Source organism: Semicossyphus pulcher, unplaced genomic scaffold (assembly GCF_022749685.1).
Source record: "Semicossyphus pulcher isolate SPU_LCO1_2020_fin unplaced genomic scaffold, fSemPul1.0.p SCAF_2, whole genome shotgun sequence".
Lineage (NCBI taxonomy): Eukaryota > Metazoa > Chordata > Actinopteri > Labriformes > Labridae > Semicossyphus > Semicossyphus pulcher.
In genome coordinates this window covers 17938759-17961306 of record NW_027211693.1, presented here as the reverse complement: position 1 = coordinate 17961306, position 22548 = coordinate 17938759, and the positions used below count along the sequence as shown (strand labels likewise).

At 41.3% G+C, this 22548-nt stretch overlaps 2 protein-coding genes across 2 annotated transcripts; both read left to right on the top strand.

The window, feature by feature from the left end:
- Positions 1 to 7069: 7069 nt before the first annotated feature.
- pola2 (polymerase (DNA directed), alpha 2) lies at positions 7070 to 12848 on the top strand. The gene is made up of 18 exons (XM_069670150.1): positions 7070 to 7367; positions 7983 to 8107; positions 8222 to 8310; positions 8421 to 8478; positions 8575 to 8684; positions 9041 to 9240; positions 9440 to 9528; positions 9790 to 9942; positions 10291 to 10353; positions 10470 to 10521; positions 10664 to 10782; positions 10924 to 10962; positions 11198 to 11271; positions 11418 to 11526; positions 11763 to 11869; positions 11996 to 12052; positions 12138 to 12264; positions 12444 to 12848. Exons 1-18 carry the CDS (start codon positions 7283 to 7285, stop codon positions 12594 to 12596), a joined length of 1809 nt encoding a protein of 602 aa, XP_069526251.1. The 5' UTR covers positions 7070 to 7282; the 3' UTR covers positions 12597 to 12848.
- Positions 12849 to 18380: 5532 nt separating this feature from the next.
- On the top strand, positions 18381 to 19959 carry zdhhc24 (zinc finger DHHC-type containing 24). Its single transcript, XM_069670351.1, has 3 exons — positions 18381 to 18685; positions 19275 to 19552; positions 19637 to 19959. Exons 1-3 carry the CDS (start codon positions 18381 to 18383, stop codon positions 19927 to 19929), a joined length of 876 nt encoding a protein of 291 aa, XP_069526452.1. The 3' UTR covers positions 19930 to 19959.
- The last annotated feature ends 2589 nt before the right edge of the window (positions 19960 to 22548 follow it).

The window sequence follows — 22548 nt, the reverse complement described above, 5'->3', positions numbered from 1 at the left end:
ACCATTTCAAATTTGAAAAAGGGACTTAAAATACTGATACAGTGAGTTGTCACTGATTAATTCTCCTGCCAGTATAAAGACATATCTTACTTCTTACTAATAACCGACCGCAAACTTAAAATCCACCGAGGACTGGATTTAAAAAAAATTTCAAAACAGAAAACTGTTGCAATAGCAGTGTCTAATGCTGTGTCACAGTATATAACCATTGCTAACTTCAAACATTAGTCCAATAGCAACCTTACATGAATATTTACCATCCACATATAAATAAAACAACATTACTGTAAAAAATCTCTTACATATAAAGAAACTGATTTATAGTAAACACTTAATTATAGAGAAATCTAATGAAAAAACTGTCAAAAAGAGAAAACACTCACCATACAGAAAAATACATGATTAAATGACCATTTTGGGGCAAGAGTACACATTTATGTGTCCTTATTTCAGCATGTACTTGATAAATGTACAAAACAAAATGAAGAGTGGAAGAAAACTTGACATGACATGAAGCACAAATTAGTGTTCACATTTGTGGTGCAGTTGCAGCTGCTGGTCTCTGGTGTGCAGGAATTAAAATGGAAGCACTTCAGCCTGGTATGTATGTACACACAACTGATATATAAATACATCATCAGCTTCATGTTACACTACACCACCTCGTCCTGCATTATTCCTCACAGATTTGAAGGAGAGTATGTTTCCCTGTGCGTGGTCATGTCCCCAGCCTGACCCTGAGGAGCTGTGTACCTTCACTGAACTGTACGGCTCCTTAAGATTTCTCCTATCTTTCCAGGTACAAACGACAGTGATCATTCACTAGCATTTTATTGGCCTATATAATGAAGGCACGATTGGAACCAGAGAATCTGTTTAACTTTTAAGCACAATAGTTACATCACGGTGTGTCAGAAAAATGTACCAGGGTAACTGGTTTTCAAAATAGGAGCAAATATACCCAAATGTCTAACTGATATTGATATACTTAATTTTAATGCGATTAATGATAAATGTAAGTATGTGAGTGACATTCATTTCTTTCTATATTTTGCACTGCACAGATGAAAGATGCAAGTCATTTCAGTCCAGAGTGGTGTGCTCGTGTAGAAGAGTTCCTACACACCTTCAGTTTGGCTAATGCAGGGGTAGGATCTGTTTCCCACTGATGTGTAGTATTTAGAGTACTCTTCCAAAGTAGGTAGCAAACGTGTGACTGTTTTTTTTTTTCACAGATCAAAATCCACCTCAAATTTGAACTCGGTCAGCAGACCCTCCTGCGTGACTTTAGGTATGATAAAGCGTTTCTGGGAAATCTAGCAAGTTTCCTCCTTTAACATGATACAACAGATTTACATCACACACAAAAACTGCAGCGATATAAGAGTTGAATACACCGTCGCTAAGGGCTAAGTCCAGGCTTACAACATTATAACGCACAGAATAGCTTGCTACTTTAGTTAAACCTCCCACTGTGTTTGTTTCTATGACGGGCTAATATTTTCTTGTTGTAGGGTGAAGATGAAAAAGAAAGTTGCATGGGCTGACCAATCATCAGTGAAGTTGGATGTCACTTGTAGTTCACAGTTAGTTATTGTGTTTTTCATATTATTTACTTGTCTAGATGCTTGTGTGGACAAATGTTTCTTACTTCTAATATAAAAACTAATAAAACCAACAGGTAAAAATGATCATAATGATTTATTAAAATAATGTTTCTGTTTTGGGGGTGGGGGTGGGTTCGTTCACTGTTGTTTACTAAAAGTGATTCTCTCTCCTTTGGTTTAAAGGCCTCCTCAGTGTGTGAAGAAAGGATGCTGGTGTTGGGGAGGTCACCCTGTCTGTGGAGGTCAGATACCACTCAGTATCCCACCTGAAGCCATGGATCAGGGCCTGTTTGGGGATCTCAGCGTCCAGCTTGTCACTCTCATGAGTCCTTGCGTGCTGCAGTACCCCCATCTGTCAACACAGCTTACTCACATACAAATATCCTTTGCTGATTTTCGTGGAAAGAATCTCAAGATGTTGCTGATTGTTGGGAGTTTCTGTTGTGGCTGCCTCTCTGTTGCTTCCCTGAATGTTTAATTTCAGTCTTAATTTGACCTGACAGGAATTTCCTGAAGGAATCTTCAGTAAAGTTTGTCAAAAATAGATCAAAAGAAGGATCATTTTTACACCATGTGTGAGAAAGCTGATTTGCGTTGTCATGTTTTTTGTTTTGGCCTCTGCATTGCAGAGGACGTGGTCCAGCTCACATGAGACCGTGATGTGGTTTCCAGCTGAGTATGAAAGCAGAGCTGAGGGTCAACACCTTTAAGTCTGTAGTCATGGGACACAGCTGGAAAACTGTGGATGGCTCCCTTCGGACTGGGGCTGAGCTTATCCTCCAAGAGAGGAAGTTAAAAAGTTAAATTGTGGGGTCTTGGTAACTTGTGAGGGTAAGGGCCGGCCTTGCTCAGACAGAACTGACCACATCAGATTTCAAATATGTCATTACTTGTGTCAAACGGCCACAATGGAATGTGCAGTGAAAAGTTGTCGGGGCGGATATGGCGTCGTTTAAATTGAAAGATTATAGCACACATTGTAAGACAGTTTCTGCTTGAAGACATTCACAGTGTTGTACTTGGTTGTTACCGTGAAAAAGTGTTCTGTTGTGTGTAGTTGTGTAACAAATAAAAAAAGAGAACAAGAGAGAAGTTAAAAGCCTGTAAACTCAAATGTTTGTGAATGTTTGATAGTCTGTTTTGGAAAGTTCCAGAAATGGTCAAACAAACTGACATGGGACAGTTGTGGGGGGGAAGGACGAGGTTTACTGGCAGCTTCAGATGGACTGTGAGATCGAGAGGCAGATTGGTGCTATGCCAGCAGTAAAGTAGAGGCTGTACTTTACTGCCATGTTTACAGATATCGATTTACTGATTGCGTCATGAGCTTTGAGTAATGACGAAAAGAGTGTAAGAGTGACGAAGGTAAGGAGATGGTTCAGGCATCTGACTTGGGTTTGTCTTCCTTGACTTCACGTGTCCAGGTGTTGCTATACAGCCCCAGTAATGTCCCTGTCACAGTCCCCTCCACCTTCTTCCAGAAAATTCCTGCACATCTGGACTATCAGGAACTGGGCCTGCAGGGCCTTCACTGCTCCTTCAAAGGTAGAAAACAACTAATTAAAACAACATGCACTGATGGCCAGGATACGTTTTAGGTATTTATTGGTGGATCTGTAAGGGTCTGATTTCTTGGACGGGATATATGTTGATCTTGAAGTTGGTCTGAGGTCAAGGACAGTTAATCCTGTCTTAAGAAGAGGCTCTCTGAAACACTTGAATTTGTAACTTCCTAACTATGAGGCCTGAATGGAAAAACACTAATTCTAACCACCTGTGTTTATTTATTGGTGAATGCACACACAGCCCTGTCCTGAAGCTGCCCATAAAAAACTTTAATGGATCACAAAAAGCCCGTAATTTGAATCAGACGATTAAAACTTTAAAAAAAACAACGGAACACAAAGAGAATACAGTAACAAACATTAGAGGGACAGCATTCAGAGAAATGGGACTCCCAACACGGCAAATCTGGGCTCCAGCAGTAAAATGACATCTCCTGTGAATTATATCCATATGCAACTAATCTGCACCAGTGGTTTATGCTGATGGCAAACATTTAGCCCTGATGCAAACAGCAGGGTTGCATTCACAGAGCAGAACTGTTCTCACAGCAGAGAGCCGGGGTGTGGGAACATTTTGTATTGTGTTAGAATTTGACACCGCACACTCTGGTTTCCATCAAGTTATATACTACAATTATGTGTTTTTAATTATTCATATTTAACTTCAAGCATAAATACTTGAGTTGCCACCATACAATATAATCATGCCTTAAATCTGGCCTTAGCTTGGTAACATCTTGCTGGTGGGATCAACACAAGTGTTTGGTTTGAAATGTTTAAAAAAGACGATCTGGGTGGCCATGAAATATTTCCAAATTCAACAGGAAAATACTGATGCATGACAATGATGTAATTGCATGTAAGTGTTTTCTCATGTTTAAGTTGTTGACAAGCAGGAGGTTTGTCTTCGTATAAAACAATCCAAATGTTCTTCTTATGTCCAGACAATCGGTCTCCCTGAATTTGATTTTGCATTCATGAATGTTTATATAACTATAGTAGGATTATTTTAAACAGGTTTAAGAATATTTTATGGGAAACTCAGCTTAATCATCTACTAGTAACCATTTCCTGTCACGGACACTGTAACACAACATAGTGGCGTACGGTCATTTCATGATTAAACAAAGAATTGGCTGATTTCTCAGAAACTGCTCTTGCATTATAAGCGTTTGTAGACTACACAGTGAATCACAACCAGAAGCAAAACCGCATGTCAACATACAGTTAATCACAGTCAGCTTATTCACAGAAATACACAATGTAGGCTAAATGTCCCATAATACAGTAATACAGCCTGTCTTTGGCTTTGGCTGCTAGATCCTCTGTCACAAACACCACCTTAGTGAGGAGAGAGGATTGCATTAGTCTGAGGTGCTAGTGATGTCACTGTAAGCCCAGGATAAATCTTTGTAAACATCAGTTAAATCTTTGAAGTTGACTAAAGCTTTATTGCTAGATTTATAAAACCAAACAATCACTTGCCTCACCCAAAGGCGCGTCCTCCATTACACGATGTGACGTACATGTTGTAACTGTTGCAACCCAAGTGTGCTTTCAACCAGCGCAGACTTGCAGTGTGTTTACCGTTCAAAGTGGATATCATCACCAATAATCATTCTTTCTTTTCATTTCCCCTCTCATTTTTTTACTTTCCAAATAAATGCTTTAACATCCTCAGCAGATCTTGTACACAGCGGTGGCTTTGTGTACACAGTAAAACAAGAAAACTCTGAAGATCCAGAGCAGGAATCAAATCTTCCCCTAGTGCAGCAGAGTCTTCTGTTTTTCCTCTTCCTGCAGCACAGTGACCCTTTCACCTGCCAGCTCTCTGATATTATGGGTAATTGAAGGCCTGCATGTATAATCAAAAACACTCCACTGACGATGATGTTTCTTACTTTTTGTCCGTGTCCTTGATTCTCCCACAGCCACAGAGGCTCTGATAGAGCACCACCTGGAGGATATTCTGAACAACAACAGGCATGCGGTCACAGCAGCCTTGCAGACTGAGCTGAAGAACTCGCTGAAAGCTCAAAATCGCAGGAATAAAGCAAGTCTTAGATACACACTGAACTCCAAAGAAATCTCTCTTTGATCATGTGGTTTTCTTTGTTTTTTATAATTTCAACATTTCTTTATAATGGTGTGTCAACAAATATTTTAAATATCAGTTTATTGCAAATGTCAATTTATCAAGCAAAGATGTCAAGCATTTATAGGCTGCAGCTTCTCAAAGCTGAGGATTTGCTGCTTTTGTTCATGAATGTAACATTTTTGGGTTTTGTACAGTTGGTTTCACATAACACAACATTTGATAACACCTTTGCTCTGGTAGATGTCATGTTCAATTTTTATTTTTGTCAAATGAATTTTACCTTTGACTGGAAGGACAAAAACGAATGAAAATAAGTAATTGATTTTAGTCGTAAAGTGTGTGGTTGTGTGTTTTGTGTGACATGTAAGGAACGAGAGAAGCTGCGCTTAGCTACTGAGGTGATCCTCAGTTCGTCCATCAGTGTTGTGAGCTGCAGCAGTAACATGGACTTTAGAAATGCCTGTCTGAACTTCATGAAGGTGAGTGAAAACATTTTAAAGATGTAAAAAGAGGTTTTGGTTGTGGAAAAGGGGTCTAATCTAAAGTGAAAGAGTTATTTGATTTTACAATTTATAATTACTGAGACATCACTGGCAAAATTATCAAATTATGTTCCGTAAATTCATCTGTTACATGCATCCAGGAATACACATCTATACCCACTGATGGTGTGACTAAGGTCACATGCATCCATTATGTATGTGTTTGTCAGGTTCGTGACACTCGTGACTTGTCAGCCTCCCTCCGTGAATCACTGAGGAGGGTGACATCATGGAAATTCATCCCCAGGGGTGGGTGCTACTCAGATCAGGTGAGTGGGATGTTTGTTTTTCTCAGAAACCAATCTGTTACTATAGCAGCCCTTCAGCGCTTTTACACATCTCACTTTAATCTGTGATCTAAATAACACCTCATTTATTTTGACAGAGGGGAGAACATCTGGAGAGTGATGAGCCAACAAGAACAGAAATCTGAGAATGTCTTTGTTCATCTTGAAAGAGTTTTGTTCTTTCACCACTCTTTCTTAATTGAAAGAGTGGTGGTAGTGCGTGTTGCAAATGTGCTGGCAATAGAAACATCTATTTATTTATTTATTTTTAAAGATTATTTTTTTGGCTTTTTGCCTTTATTCATAGGATAGCTGAAGACAGACAGGAAATGTGGGGAGCAGAGAGTAGGGGATGACATGCACCAAATGGATCGGCAGACCGGGAGTCGAACCTGCGATCGGTGCGACGAGGACTGTAGCCTCTATACATGGGGCGCCCGCTCTACCAACCGATCCAAACCAGCGCCCCATCTATTTATTTTTTTAATTTAAAAACACATTGTTTGTATTTATTGTTTTTTTGTGTTACAGCAGATATGATGAAATCTAACACAGAAAAAGTTCCAAAAGAGTCTGTAGTTAACTGTTTTTTTGAACTGACAAAGTCCATTTTTCATTTTCTTGCCAGTATATGCCCCTAAATAAACAATATGTTATAATAACACTGAGATTCTTCTGACCGGATATACATTTTAATGGCACAGTGAGTTTGCATTATATAGTTCTGTAGCTCTCACTGTTGATTATAGTTGTGAAACAAGTCAAGCTGGGACAACCAGACAGGTTATTAAAAATGAAAGTATCATACTATTGGAGTGTGTGGGCTAAAACTACATAACTCATGATCACCACTAGGTGGCAATAGAGGCTTTTATTTTGCAGCGCCGCTAACTTCCGCTTATTATTGTTTTCAGATGTGATGTAAGTTCCGGCCGCCAACACTGACAGCACTTTTTCGCGGTAAAATGAAACGGGCATCTGTAGTTGATGAGATTTATTCCGAGTTCTTATATCTACCGTTTAAATTGCAGTTTACCTGTAACAGCTGGTACTAGGAAGTCGCATTTCTAAGACATTTAGATCTTCGCCGATGCTATGAAGTGAGAGCAAAGCTAACGTTAGCAACCAACGTCTCATCAAAACATTGAAAAGCTGAATACATTGGAACTTCAGGCTTAAAACAATGGCACTAGTAACAGGAGAAACCCTACTATCAGAGCTGGAGGTGTTCGACATAGCCTGCCAAGATGACTCCGTCCTCGACAAGAGTAAGTTGCTAACTCTTGCTAATGTTATTATCTGCTACATAGTAATGCTTTTCAGGCATTTGTGTTAGCTTCAAGCACCCAAACCAGTTAGCCGGCTGTAAACGTAATTCGACTATATTGATATCAGTTTATAGTCCTTCGTGGTGTTAAGTTTAATCAAAGAAGTTTTGATTGTCATATAACGTGTGTACAGTATCTGTGTTTCACAAGCTTCTTTGGTTATGACCTCTAACCTATTACATGGGCTTTAATCTGCTTTTTCTGCTTAACATTAGCCTTCTCAGTAACTCCATGTGACCGAATCTGCCACATCAACAAGGCATTGATGTTAATTTGTGTGTGTTGAAAAGATACAGAAAATAATAATGTTAAGAAAATGTGTTGCATCATGTCTCAGTGGTGCATAAAAGTATCTGTAATCATATTTAATGTTGGTTTCAAATATGCTCAATTCAGAGTGATAAAACACACTTTAGGAAACATAATAATCAGTATTTTGCGTCATTGCTGCAATATCACATCATGATGCCTCGGTGTATCTGCAGTCACGTTATTGTGACATCTCCGTTTTTACCCAAACTTCTTCCTACATCTCATATCTCCTCTGTCCTTCAGTGGTGGAGCAGTGTATCTGTAATAGGATACAGGCCGATGATATGGTGCTAGAGTGGGTGGCCTACAGCAGCACAAAAAATGGACTAAAACTAACCATGGACACCCTGGAGCAATTCGAACACGAGGTAAACCGAGCTTCCAAAAATATGTTTTTTTATGTCTTAGATGTAAGTAAGACCAAACTCATTGTCAGGCAGGACAGCAGTTTTGTATTTACAGTGTGTTACTTTTCTTTGCAGGTGTTGAACAAAAAGCACAAATCCAAACAAAGCTTCAGAAAAGAAGAAAGTCACAACCGAACCAGAGACATCCACTCACTACAGGACTTGTATTCTTTACAGTGATCTCTTTACACTACCCCACTCAGTCACATCTCGTTCTGCATGTATCTATGTGTTCAGTTATTCCATCGTGTTACAGTCCTTGACACTTGTTCAGAATCAAAGCTGAAGAAGAGGAGGATAATTTACTGGATGCCTACTCTACTCCTGCTAAAGTAAGCTGTCACTCTCTTCAGTGTTTTAAATGACGTACACTTTTTGATGTTAAACGATCAATATGTGTGCTCTGGTCGGACTGTGTGTGTTTTTAGGGCTCTCAGAAGCGAGCACTGACCACTCCTGAACACCCACAATCAAAAAGAACAGCAGCTCTTCTGGCCAGCCCGAGCCTGCTGCTGTCTCCTGCCAGCTTCTCTCCCAGGTAGTGAGAAACAACACAGACTGACAGACAGTCAGCTGGTTCAGACGAATCACAGAGTGCTTTCTGGCTATTGGCCTAAGTGGACAACATCTGCTTATTTGGTGATATCTTGTATTTCCATGTGCCGGTTTCTCATTAATCTGGTTGTCTGCTTTACTCTTAATCACAATGAAACATTCATTTACTTTTATAGTGAGTTTTACGAAATACTTTTCAAAACAAGTGACAGATACCAATTTGAGTTGAAGGCATTGCATCCTCTTTGAGAAATCAAACCACTTTTTGAAACACTCGACTGAACTTGTCCAAGCAGATATTTGTTTCACTGTGACCTGACTCTGCCTTTTTTTTGGAAGTGCAACACCCTCACAGAAGTACAGCCAGCGAGGAGCCAAAGGGGAGGTAGTGGCCACATTCGGGGCTGTGCAGGGAACTCGCTGGGCCGGCAGGAAGACTCCAGGTGCGGATGTCCAGGTCGAGCTGCTGGAAGGGCCGGAAGACTCTCTCCGCTGCAGCTACAAGTACATGTTCCAGAGGCTGCGCGATGTCAGGAATGGTAAATGAGCCTACCTGTGAATTCCTAAAACTACCATGTTGCAGTTGTTTTGTTTATGTTGTGGACGTCTTTACCTGGACCTCTCTTTGTGGAGCAACGCACACATGGTCATACATCTCAGACCGCCTGTCACATGGCACAACCCTGATAATATATAATAATTTTTACAGTTGTAAATCTTTGCTTCTGTTTCCCCCAGTATTGACCGAGAAGATAGAGGAACTTGGGGAGGGCCTCCGGTCTCACTTCAGCATCGAAGAGTTTTCCCCCATCTCTCTGCCCGCCCAGGTACACAGGTTTTTGGAAACATCATGGGTTTATATAGTTAGTCTAAGTGATAGTTTGATGTTACTATCAGGATTACACTCAGCATAACAGTCATGGTATGTTGGTCCTTGAAGGTTAAACAATAACTTTATTATACTTATCTTGCCCATATACTTCTGGGAAGAATTGTGACTGTACATCTGCTAGTTTAGCAAACAACAATCCATCAAACATACTTGCACGGTTGCTCAGTTTGGTGTGTTTATATCTCTTCACCTGCAGGACAGTATAACCGTGTTGGGTCAGGTTTGCTGTGACAGTAACGGCAAACTGAACGCACAGTCGGTTCTGTTGGAGGCGGGGCCGGAGCAAGGTGGTCAGCAAGTACCTGTGGACCTCTCGGAGCTTAAAGAGTACTCCCTGTTTCCTGGTCAGGTGAGCAGAAGGAAAGCAGAGAGTCGAATGTCTCTAATGCTCTGCTAAGACTTAAATCAAACTGGGCAGCTCTCTAGAACTTTGTTTCTGCTGTTGTCACTAAACTAGAGTGGGTTGTCTCAGTGGTATTATTGAGGTGGTTTCTTCTTTGCCTGTGCACTGAGGTGTGTGCAGCAGGTTACGACGGCCACCAAGAGTAACAGAGCATGCCAAGGACCTGGGCTGGAGTCTCACCCAGCGTCTGACCGAGAACTCTGACAACTTTTGAACATTTCCGATGCCTAAAACTGTTTCAGGAAGCTTTTGTTTTTATCTGTTTCGTGTCCTCGTCTGTTCTTATTTCCTCAGGTGGTGGTGATGGAGGGAATGAACACAACAGGAAGAAAACTGATGGCTTCCAAACTGTATGAGGTAAGCTACGAGTGAACAAGTGTTTCAAAGTGCTGACACGTAAAGATGCATAACATTTGTGTTTCAGTGTACCTAAATGTTAATAAATGCTTCTTCTGTTAATTGTCTTTTTTAAGGGAGTTCCTCTTCCTTTCTACACTTCTGAGGTGAAAATGGAGATGGATGAAGGTGAGGAATGATTTTTGTGTCTGTGTTGTTACTGACTAGAGATTAATTTAGTGTAATTAAGTGTAAATCTTTAACACGTTCAAACACAATATCAGCAGAGACGTTTTTTTAACTCACTAACTGTCGTCTTATTTTGGTACAGAGTCGATAAATGTTCTTGTAGCCTGTGGACCATACACCCCCTCTGACAGTCTGACCTTTGACCCTCTGCTGGATCTAATAAATGTCATTGTCCGGGATCGTCCTGATGTCTGCCTGCTGGTAAAGCTTTTTTTTTTAGTAATTCATTTTGGTGTATTGCAGTCAGTGTTCAGACAAATACATGTCTTTCTCAACTGCTCACATCTTCTGTCACAGCTGGGATTGCATACATGTTTTCTAATCCTCCTTTCCCCTCTGCAGCTCGGGCCTTTTGTGGACTCCAAACATGAACAAATTGAGGTCAGTTTAACAGCCTCATGATCAGAATGTTTTGGTTTTTTGTATCTTAGAATCCACTCTGTTTCTAGATCTACTGTGTTTGCATGTTAAAATAGTTTTTAAACATTCAAATCGACAGTGGATGCATGGCAATTTCTTTTGTTCAACATACTAATTGATTGTTTAATGCCCTTCAAAATGGAGTTGGTTGATCCTTATATATTTGAACATCTCTCTCAATCTGTTCCTAAAATAGAAAGCCAAAGTAACCGAGACATTTGAGGCCATTTTCTCGAGATGTATGGAAAGCATTGTGGATGGCACCAAGAGGTATGTCTCATATCTGCCCTCACGGCCTTTCCACAATTAGTGCTACTGGGCACCTTCAAAGAGCATTTTCCTCCTAAAACCAACCTGCCCTAATCAGAGACCTTCACCTGTATGAAGCCTAATGTTTGTTTTTGTTTTTAATCTAGTGTCGGCTGCCACCTGGTGTTTGTACCGTCCCAGAGAGACATCCACCATCATTTCATCTACCCACAGCCCCCCTTCACCCTGCCAAACCTCAACAAGGACCAGGCCCAGGTCAGACACACAAAGACTGTACTTGAGGATATATATCAAATAAATGTCAAGCCTCATTATAATGGCCTTGTTTTAAACTTGGATCTGGGCTGTCAGTAGTCTTAGAGTAGCTCAAGTGTAAAGTCTCTTTGTTTATCCAAATCCAAAAATGTCAGGTTACAGTCACAACTCTGATCAAATCTGTTGTGTGACTTTATCAAGTCATCTTACAAAACGTTTGTCTTTACCCTCTGCAGCGTGTCACTCTGGTCCCTGACCCCTGCACCCTGCTGATCGACGGCGTGACCTTTGGCTTGACGTCCACTGACATCCTGTTCCACATGGGCGCAGAAGAGATCAGCTGGTGAGGAAGACTGTGTGCAGAAACTTCTTCTTTGGAGCTTATTGTTGTTTATACCAGAAGCAGCTGGTGCATAGTATCAATTCATGTTTTAATGTAAGATTAAATAAAGGATGTGTTGTGTTGCAGTGGCACTGGAACAGACAGATTTTCACGCATACTGAAACACATGCTGACCCAGAGGAGGTAGGAGTCCTGAAAGAGTTGATTTGTTCTTTATATTTGAGCATCACACAACATTTATGACCCCTGGTTTGTTTTCACCTTACAGTTACTACCCGCTGTACCCGCCTGTGGAGGAGGTGAACATGGATTATGAGAAGTTCCAGAGCTTCGGTCAGATGCCTCTCACTCCTGACGTGCTGATCATTCCCTCTGAGCTGCGCTACTTTGTGAAGGTACAGCACCACCTCTTTCTGTTTATATGTACAGTACAGGATAAATGGTCATTTGAAGCACGGTCAATATCAGTTCACTTTCATAATTTAAAAAAATGAATTTAAAAGGTTAATTTAGCAATGAGTATAAGAAACAGTGTTAAAGAAATGTAACAATATTTTGCCCCCCCTGTGGTTAGGATGTGGTCGGCTGCGTGTGTGTCAATCCTGGACGGCTGACCAAAGGCCAGGTGGGCGGCACCTACGGCAGGCTGCTCATACAGCGCAGCGCGACAGCAGGCGACGAGAAAAGAGCGAGCCCCTGTTTGGCTGCTCAGGTGGTAAAAATCTAAAAGAACATTAAGACTTTGAATTCTCAACAACAGAAATTAGCTGACGGAACCCGGACCAGTTTGCAGACAGCTTTGAACGCTGTGCATCGATGTAAAACATGTAAAAAAAGAAACATAATTCAGTGTACTGTTAAAACCGTTGTTCTCAATTGTTTATTTTTATGTTGAGTGTGTACTGTACTGTGACAGGTGTTCGCATGGCTGATGAACATCAGTCACTCATACTCAACAGCAATAAAGAACTATTTTCAATACATTATCGTCTGACCTTGTACAATCTCCTTTCGTCTTTTTTAAATTTATTTTTAGAATTTTAGATCCTAATATGCAATACTCTATCTCTCATTACAAAAAACAATTAACGGTATCATCTGCCAATTTGCCGATTTTCAACCTCAGTCTTATCATGCTATTATGGGGAGCTAATGCCATTAAGGCTCTGTGCCTTTGAAAGGGTGCCATCTGCTTCTCCAATGGGCCCTGGAAAACCTCCACCAGACTACGTAAATCAGCTCACCTGGCGGAGGCCAGGGAGCTGGCTAAACTACACTTCCTCAATCTAGGACGCCCGCCTCCGATGTCACGTTTCGTTCAAAATCATCAGGTTTGAAATGTAGACTGCAGACCTGAATATTTTCATTATTGTCATATTTTGGATTCTGTACCGCTCTGAGCCATCACCTTCAGCGATCGATGTCCTTGACTGGAAAACAGTAGTACTTCACTCCTGGGCATTTCAGAGGGAGGGGCGCAATGCACGCTGGGTTTTGTAGGAATGTAGAATGGGCGAAACCACGAGCTGTTTGTGCAACTGTCTCCACAGCTATGGCGCCAATTTCAAATATTATTGATTCTATTGATTACAGAGAACACCAGCTTTGACTGACAGCGGCTCTTTCCAGGGGAGAATTTCCTTTAACAGACTGTTTCACCCACTGTTTCATAAGTTCACAACACATTTAGTCATAGAAGTGGTCAAACTCATCAGAGTCACTTTGGTGATCCGTCTTTGTCGATCTGCACTGCTCCACTTGAAAAATCTCCACCTCGTCACAAATTGCTGGAACAAAATCAAACAGATCAGAATCAACTTCTTCAAAGACAAGAATTTTTTTTGTCCAAACAAATCTAGTGATTTTACAAGTGATGATACTGTACCTTTGGGTTTCTCAGCAGTGCTCTCCTCCTTTTCTCTGAAAAAAAAAGTTGAGAGACTTATTTCAGGAACATTCTTTTCCATCAGACGTGTAAAAACAGCACTCACTCTTTTTTCTGTGGTTCTTTAGGTGCGAGTAGATGCTCAATATCCTCATCACTGGACTCATTTGAGTCATCATTAGAGGGTCCGCTTTTACTCCCATCCTCCTCCTCCTGCTCCTCCTCTTCATCATCTTCAGTTGCCTCAGGGATAACGTAGATCTTTTTAGCTCTGAAAAACAAGATTGTATGAAACTCAGGTGCTCTCGTTTGGAAGTGAGATTTTATGTTCTCCTTTTTAACTTGCCTGTTCTCTTGAGGTGCGATGATGCTGTCTGAATCTCCTTCCTCCTCTGGTTCTCCTGCTTCATCACTTCTCGGCTCCTCTCCTTCCCCACTCTCTTCTTTCTCTTCTTCATCCGATCCCAGATCCTCCTCAATTTCTCCCTCACCTCCTTCGCTTTCATCCTCACCCACCTCTTCCTCCTGAGAAGATGCAGAACCCTGCTTCCTGCGCTCCTCGCCCCTGTTTTTGTCGTCCTCTGAATCCTGCTCCTCCATTTCCTCCTCTGCTCCTGTCTCATCTTCCTCCTCAGTTGTATTCTTTCTATCGGAAGCCTCGACATCCTCCTTATCAATCTCCTCTTGCTCTTCATCTGTCTGACTTCTCTCTTTTTCTTCAACATCTCCATCTTCCAGATCTTTCTCCTGCTCCTCTTCCTCCTCCTCATCCTTCTCTCCTACACTGCTTTGTTCAGAGCTGCCCCTCTCCTCCTTCTCTATTTTATTCACATTTCCTTTTTCATACTTTATACTAACACTTCCTGATTCCTCCTCCACCCGTTGGGATCCTGACTCTGGATTTCCGGCTTTTTCACTCCTGGACTCCTCAATAGGACTCTCCAACTCCTCACCAGCAGACTGACTCTCTTCTTCGTGACTCCCTGAGTCGTCTCCCTTTCTCCTGCTGCTCTCTTTCACCACCTCCTCACCGCTCGGCGATCCAACAGCAAGTCCCCCACTTCTCCTCGTGCTTCTACTACTGCCTTTCTCTGATGAGGTGTCGCTCTCTGAGCTTTGGGCCACTGTGGGTGCAGCTAAGATGACGGCAGTGGAAGACCCAGATGACCTGAAAGGAAAAAATATACAGAATAAGATGAGGTAGCATATCAGTGGATTTAAACTGGAGGCAGATCATAGATGAGTGCATGGTTTCCAAACTCAGGGTGCTGTATAGATAGACACTCTAAAATGAGGAAGCACTGACATCATAGCTCAACATCTAAGAGAGATAGGTATTAATTGGTAAATGGTTTTCTCTGGTTTGCAGAATATGTAATGAAGTAAACAAGCAGGTATGGAGAGAGCAAGTTTGACGGGTTGGAGCAGTATGTAGGTTAAGGGAGTAGGATGGGTCTGTAAATGTTTTGTCACTGATCCAAAGTTATCTGTCCGAAATATTTCTTACTCCTGAGAGCTGCGTCTTTCTCTGTCTGCGGAGGAACGCTGTGAACTTCCTCTCTTCTCCCTCTTCTTTTTCCTCCCCTGACTGGACCCCTTGCCGCTCTCGCTGCTCTCTGCATGGCCGCTCGACAGACGAACTGTAGGCACAGTTATTTAAAGTACACATTCATTCAAAAATAAGCCTACAAACACACTGAAGTCCAACTACTTATATCTTCTTTCCCTACCTGGTTTGACATCCAGCTCCTGAGATAAATGACTCCTCCTGCTCCCGCCACCTCCTCCTCTCTGAGAGCTGGATGATCTGCTTGTCTCAGCCTCCTCCCCGACAACCTGCGTCTCCCTCTCAGGACGAGGCTGTTTTATGTAGAGGTGACCCCACAGAGCTTCAGAGTCTGAGGGGAGTCCAGCTGCACCAGCAGTCCAGGACCAGGGGTAGTCCGGCCGCGGGAAACCCCAGCCTGGGGGATAATGACCGGGTGAGGAGGCAGCGAGGTGGGGGATTTGGAAAGGGTGAGGATGTGGGAGGTAAGATTGGGGGGCATATGAGGAAGGCTGAGGCTGATAAGGTGCTCTTATGGGGAACCTAGCAGTCATGGATTGAGGGTAGGGCTGCCAGGAAGGCAGCATGTAGGGGAGGTGAGGGGAGCCATCTTGGTTGGGGTCTAAGTGGTTGTTTTTGTTGTGGTGATTTTGAGGTGCAGCAATGTTTGGTGTCTCTGTGATAGGGCCTGCGGACAAAAATACTTGTTAAGTAGGTGTTTGTGTGCGTTCTTGATCATAAAAAGACTTCTTATATTCTTATAATATAAAATATGAGAAAAACAACAGGACAAATCAGAAACTGACAAACCTTGTGAATGCAGAGGTCGATCTGATGAGGACTTTGTCACTCCTGCTGTGTTCTTTAGACATGACCTCAAATACTCCTCCATCCTCTGTTAAAGAAAAGTAGTTTATTTTATACTGACAGAGCTGCATGGTATGAGGTCAAAGGTCAACAGAAATGTCTTGTACATGTAGAATAACTTCTTTTCAGACCCCTTTTTGCACACTGAAACCATGTGACGTCTGTGTTCAGAAACAGTGTGAAGCAGTTACAGCGATCACTATTAATGTACACTTTGAATTGCTTGTACCGTCTTCTGAGCAGCCTCTGTTTGCTCCTTGAGTTGCTGCCTCCAGCGAGGGGAGTTTTCCTTCAGGTACCGTTCATACTCCGTCTGGAGGGGGTCAAAGGTCAAGAAGAAGGTTCAGCTTTACGGAGATAGGAGGGAAGTATAGATGAGAAGCGTTGTTACAACATAGAAGTTAGCATCCTTTCCGAAGCTACTTCCTAAATTCTTCCATTTCATTTCCCACTGTGTGTGTGTGTGTGTGTGTGTGTGTGTGTGTGTTTCTTTGTGTCTGTGCACCCGAATAGTTTTCATGGTAGCAGTGAGGGTTAACATCTCTCTCAGTGTGTCCTGGGCTTCTTCAAACTGCTGCAGCAGCTGCCTGTTGCGTTGTTTGGCTTTTCGCTCTCTCTCCTTCAGCTCCTGCCAGCGCTGCTGCAGCTGCATCGCCCTGCTGCAGGGAACATACACACACACAAAGTCAGAGTTTAAAAACATTTAGACCTACAGGCGCACAGTGCAAGCATCTTGCTATCTTTCATTTGTGTACTTACTGATGATGACTCTGAGTAGTAGAAAAGTCAGCCTGCAACAGCACTGGCCTGTTGAGATACAGCGCATTATAGTTAGTTACACATGCCACACACACTTATTCACACACAACCTCCAGAGTTGACAGTAAAAAAACTTACTTTCACTGTTGTTTACATAGAAAAAAAATCGAAAAAATTCCCAAGAATGTATTATGGGCTCATCTTTTAATACCACCTTTTAAAAATCACTGTCAAAACAAGTTGTATTACAGAAAAAAGTCCAAGAACAATGATCACCACTTCCTGACTCTGGCGACCATTTAAATATCTTACCTCTTTTTCAGGGTGTGTTCTCTCTGTTTTGTGAAAGTGTTTCTTTTTGTGCCGGTCAGATTCCCAAGAGACAGTAAATTCTCCCTCTGTGCAGCCATGACTGTCGGCTTTCAGTGGACGCAGAGATTATCAGGGATTAAGGTCTGTGCTTTGAGGGGGAGGGACCAGAGCCATGCTGCCATCCACACTTGGGTGTGATAATGTGGTTAAACAGTAGTGACAGATTTTTATATATAGCACTTGTATCTTTACACATAGCACTTTATTGCAACATTTTCAAAACAAATTTCTACTTTACTTCTGATATAAGTTAGTATACAGCAAACATCAGACCCCTGTCTTCTAAGGATCCTCACTTTATAAAATAAAATACAATTAGGTCATCTTTTTTCAGTGTACAACGGATTGAGAATGTGTTTTACAATATCCAGAAAAAAGTCCAACAACACATACTGGTAAACAATCCTGGGGCTCTTAAGGATAGGAAGTGTATATATTCACATTCAAATGACAAATGGCAATAATTTAGACAGACAACCTGCATATTAAATTACAACAGGTCAGTTAATTAAGATATAGGACAATATATCTTTTTCGGCATCAAGGCAAGGGGCCGTAAAATGATTAAACGGGGAATAAAGCTGTGGTTTAAAGGAGCAACACAAGCACAAATATGTGAAAATAAAAATAATTATAACCAACCTATCAATATCCAACTAATAAGAAACACAAATCATAAAATCTACGCTGCTTTTAGAAGTGGCCGGTGTATCTTTAAAAGGACTGGGTTACATTAGGAACCAAAGTGTGTTGTTGAACTACGGATGTATTTTCATGTAACACCCATTAGCAGTAGCGCGATTTCGTCTGGTAGCGACAGTAGGGAGAGTTGTTTAGAGAAAGTAACAACGATTCAGTTCAGCTTTTACATTACATACATGTGCCCCGAAGATACATCAGGTATAAGTTACATCATGCCTTTTTTTTTTTACAAAGAATAGTATGCTAACGTTTGTGTTTTTTGGCTAAAAAAAGCTCACCAACGGTTACCAACGTGCATCTGTCAAACCAGTCCTTCCAGTGAGCTCATCGCCCTTTGAGTGTTCAGTCATTACAGAGGGCTGGACCGGCGGGCAGGAAACATGACAAGCTTCGCCAGTAAAGCGTTTTGCAGGGTCGAGAGGCTGTGTCACCACCTTCCCGTGGTCCTCAACACTTTCCTGGTCTTCTCTATCACCGGAGAGGTGAGCTACTTGGTGCTGGTCGAGGCTCCGCTTGAGGCGGACCAGAAGAAGACGGTGTGGTCCGCCTGGTGGAAAGCCGTCCATCTGCTGGCCCAGTACTTCATGCTGATCAACATCTGCTGGAACGCCCTGCTCTTCCTCAGAACCAGCCCCAGCATTAAGGGGGTGTTTCTGGGAGGAGAAGGCATGGGACAGGGATGGAGGTAAGGAAGGAGCAGCTGTGGGGATTGTTATAGACAAGGAAATTAATTGATTGTAACTAAAATATAGCATACGTCCTCTGTTTATTGAGGTCCACAAACATTTGAGTGCTTTTAGAAAGTTGAAAGTTGTCCAATGCATATATTAAAACTTTTAACAGAAAATATAACGCAGAAAGAAATTCTTGTTGATTCAGATATAGTGTTATTATATAGGTTGTCCAGCAGAGTACGCTCAGACTCTGCACCAGAATTGGTTAAACATGTATTATAATGTTAAATGCTCTTTGACAAAGTTATGTGTTTGAAGGAAAATAACCCTCTGAGTACCATTACTTTGTCATATCCGGACAAAAATCGGTGCACAAACCAGATAGAAAGGGTCTATTTTCAGTCGTGTCGGTCAGGCTCTAACTCTAACTAACAACTTTGACAGCTAATCCATATAACAATTTTCTAGTCTGTGTGAAGCATGTTACTAAGATCTTTTTTCTCAATGTGTTTTTTTCAGTGAGGTTTACAAAAAGTGCTTTTTAGATTGTTCAGGTGCATCTTCAACTATAAATAATGTTTTTTCTGTTTCCTCACACAGGTACTGTTATACTTGCGAGACGCACACTCCTCCCCGCTGCTCCCACTGCTATGACTGCAATGTGTGTGTGCTGAGGCGGGATCACCACTGCGTCTTTTTTGGCCGCTGTGTGGGCTTCCGTAACTACCGCTACTTCATCAGCTGCTTGTTATTCATGTGGTCTGGACTCCTGTACGCCACTTTGATGAACGCAGAGGTCTTTATCGTCATATTGAAGGAGGGTGTGACTTTGCACAGCGTCCTTCTGCTGCTCATACCCTGGATCATGCTAGTTTCAGGTATGATCTGGTTTGTGCCTTATTTATTGTTACACTTATACATGTATCACTGGCTCAATCTACTGCTGTTGTTTCTGTCTGCAGGCCAGGTCTCGGCACGCGCCTTTGCCTTCGCCTTTATCGCTGACACGTGCGTGGTGGGCTTCCTGCTGGTGTCCGCCTTCTTCTTCTTCCATCTCTTCCTCATGTTTCGAGGACAGACCACAAGGGAGTGGTACTCGAACCGCCGACCCTACAACCTGGGACTTCGTGGCAACCTGCGCCACTGCTTTGGCCTTCGCTGGTACATCTGCTGGCTCTGCCCACTCATCCCATCACCTCTACCTGGAGATGGAATAAACTTCCAGGTAACTGGATCCCTGGACCCCACCCGGTAACAGCTGACAACCTGTTTTATTTAAAGGCCATGTGTCTTTACATTCGTGGTGATGGTTCATGTTATGGGGAGCAGTAGCAGCAGGGAAGATCACCTCAGTTCAAGAAGAAGTAGCTTGGGATGCAAGAATAGTGTATGGTTATTTAAGATGTTATTGGGTATAAATGTCTACCAGTATCTACTCCAAAGCCTTTTACCTGTGTTGTAACACGGAAATTATGGGTCTACTGTCGAAGATACATTGAAAGTCATTGAGGTTGGCCCTGGAATATACAAACAGAAGTTTAAAGTGTTCCTCTGGAATATTTAGCACTGAAATAGTAGGTAAACAGCACTGAAAAGTGAATGTATTTTATTGATTATGAAACGTTTGTCATTTTAAATTCTTGTCAACAAGCACCCACATTTATTGACAATGACTCCTGGGTATTTATCCAACTGGGATTGGTGATAGGGACTACTTAAATGGGAATTTCCCATGCTGTTTATTTTGGCTAAATGTGAAGATGATACAAATTTGGCTTGCACTGTTCCTGAATATAAAAAACACCATCATTAGCCTCATATCTGCAGTTGTGCCTAATCTACAAGTGTCATTATGTGCTTGTGCTATCCATTCTCTGCGTCTCGAGGGGGTTCAAAGTGATGTCTTAAAATCTGCAGGACAACGTGTATGCGAAAACACACAACAGATATCATACATGGTTTGACTTTTAGAGTTGCAGTTTATAGACTGATGTAAAGTCATGTAGTGAAAACACAATTTAGAATCTACCTGGACACCACATCAGCAGTCTTTCCAGTAGGTCACGTTAAGTTGTCCATCTTTCAGTCAGGGACTACTACAAATCAAACCAAACCTACTGTGTAACAACATGATGTGTTCTGACTCAATCAACTGCTGTAAATACTGTATACATATCTTTATAGCATCCTGTTTTTGCAGTGAGAATACAGAAAATGTACGGTTTTATACAATACCTTGTGTACAATACATTTGGAGAAATACATTTATCAAACTTGCTTTACAACCTCTCTTGGGGATCTGAGATGTTCCTTGAGTCCTACCTGTGTGGCAAATACTTTTTGTGTCAAATTTCTGATATGAACACACTTTGTACTCAAAACCTGCTCTGAAATTATATTTTACAGCACCTGAATCTGAAGTCCATCAGTTACCTCATCTCAGTCCCTTTTCTCTCTTTTTCTCTTTTGCAATTTTGATTCTGGCCTTAAAATGTGGCAAATATATTTACACGACAGCCAAAAATATAGTTTGAAGCATTGTTAATTGTTTGCACCACATATATATATATATATTTCTGCTTAATTTCTTTTTGTTTGTGCTTTGTTAAAGTGTTTTGTTGTTTTAAAGTCTTTAAATAAATTGTGTCATGGGAGCTTTTATACAATGAACTGTAATAATTGTATTTTTTGTACTTTCAATATTGTTAATAGAATTATTGTTGAAAGTTGTGTGTTTCCCGCATTTCCTAAGTGTAAAGACAGTAAAAACAAAAAAATCTGCTCTTTCACACATCTGATTATTTCACCCAAAGTCAGAGAAATGTGCTATGTACACAGTCCATTTAAAAGTGAAATAGAAATTCTGATAGACGTTGGAGTATGATGAAGATGGATAGTTGTAAGTTTTACGAGGGACATTTGTTTCTGCTCTGTGTGTGACGTCATAGTAGCGCCACATGAACCGACGGCACGTCCTCTTGTCTTTTTAGCCGCTATGTCCTAACCGTGACTGTTTCTCCATGGTAACCGGTCCGGCTTCCTTCGGTTGGTTTAGCAGCTAAAACTACAATTTAGTTGCCATAACCTTCATAGTGTAGATTACATGACTGGTAAGTAATGTTTTTTTGGTAAATTTTAATGAAAATATCAGTGTAAAACGCTCGCATTTTCTGCAGTTTGTTAACTTCTGGCAACTTGGACTGATTGGAACGTTTGGTTTGCCAGGTAGCTTACTAGCTACTAGCTAGCAAACTAAAACACCACCTGTAACTAAAGTCAGTGAAAAGATTAAAAGGTGTCAACTAGTTTTGAGAAAAACTCCACTTAAATAGGTAGGTAGTGTGTCAAACATATTTTTGGTAATGTAAGCATTTTAGCTAGCTAGCTAATGTTAAGGTTTGCTAGTTAAAGTTTAATTGTTATCATCAAATCTGCCTGTACCCAGGCAGTTATAAGTTACAAATCCTTAGCAATGGAAATAGGAAGCTGACGTTCAAACATGTTGATTTTCCCCAAAAAATGAGTTAATGTTAACCATTACACTCCCTGTTTTTCCACCCTGTATTAAACTGTGAATTATAATGGGAACTGGGAACATCTCAGTCTTTTTAAATGCGAGGTGAAAAAAGTTTTAAGTAAATGGCTTAAAAAAACAACTATTTGCACATTAATCATACATGTTTAACGTAATACCAAGTGAATAAATGTATCAGTTTATAAGTTAACTGGATAAGTAAGTCTAGTGTAATGAGTAAGTATGTACATTGTGTGACTCAAACCATCAACAGTTCACAGGGTCACAATTGTAATGCCCCTTTTTTAAAAATATATTAATTTAGAAGAAAAAAATTGAAATATGCTGTGTTTGGCTACT

What these genes read in the sequence shown, in the direction of transcription:
- pola2 (XM_069670150.1), top strand. Translation starts at nt 7,283, where the DNA reads ATGGCACTAGTAACAGGAGAAACCCTACTATCAGAGCTGGAGGTGTTC. An exon ending in GCTGCGCGATGTCAGGAATG is followed by an intron (nt 9,241 to 9,439) that starts GTAAATGAGCCT and finishes TGTTTCCCCCAG; the next exon opens with TATTGACCGAGAAGATAGAG. An exon ending in GAAAATGGAGATGGATGAAG is followed by an intron (nt 10,522 to 10,663) that starts GTGAGGAATGAT and finishes ATTTTGGTACAG; the next exon opens with AGTCGATAAATGTTCTTGTA.
- zdhhc24 (XM_069670351.1), top strand. Translation starts at nt 18,381, where the DNA reads ATGACAAGCTTCGCCAGTAAAGCGTTTTGCAGGGTCGAGAGGCTGTGT. An exon ending in GGCATGGGACAGGGATGGAG is followed by an intron (nt 18,686 to 19,274) that starts GTAAGGAAGGAG and finishes TTCCTCACACAG; the next exon opens with GTACTGTTATACTTGCGAGA. An exon ending in CTGGATCATGCTAGTTTCAG is followed by an intron (nt 19,553 to 19,636) that starts GTATGATCTGGT and finishes TTCTGTCTGCAG; the next exon opens with GCCAGGTCTCGGCACGCGCC.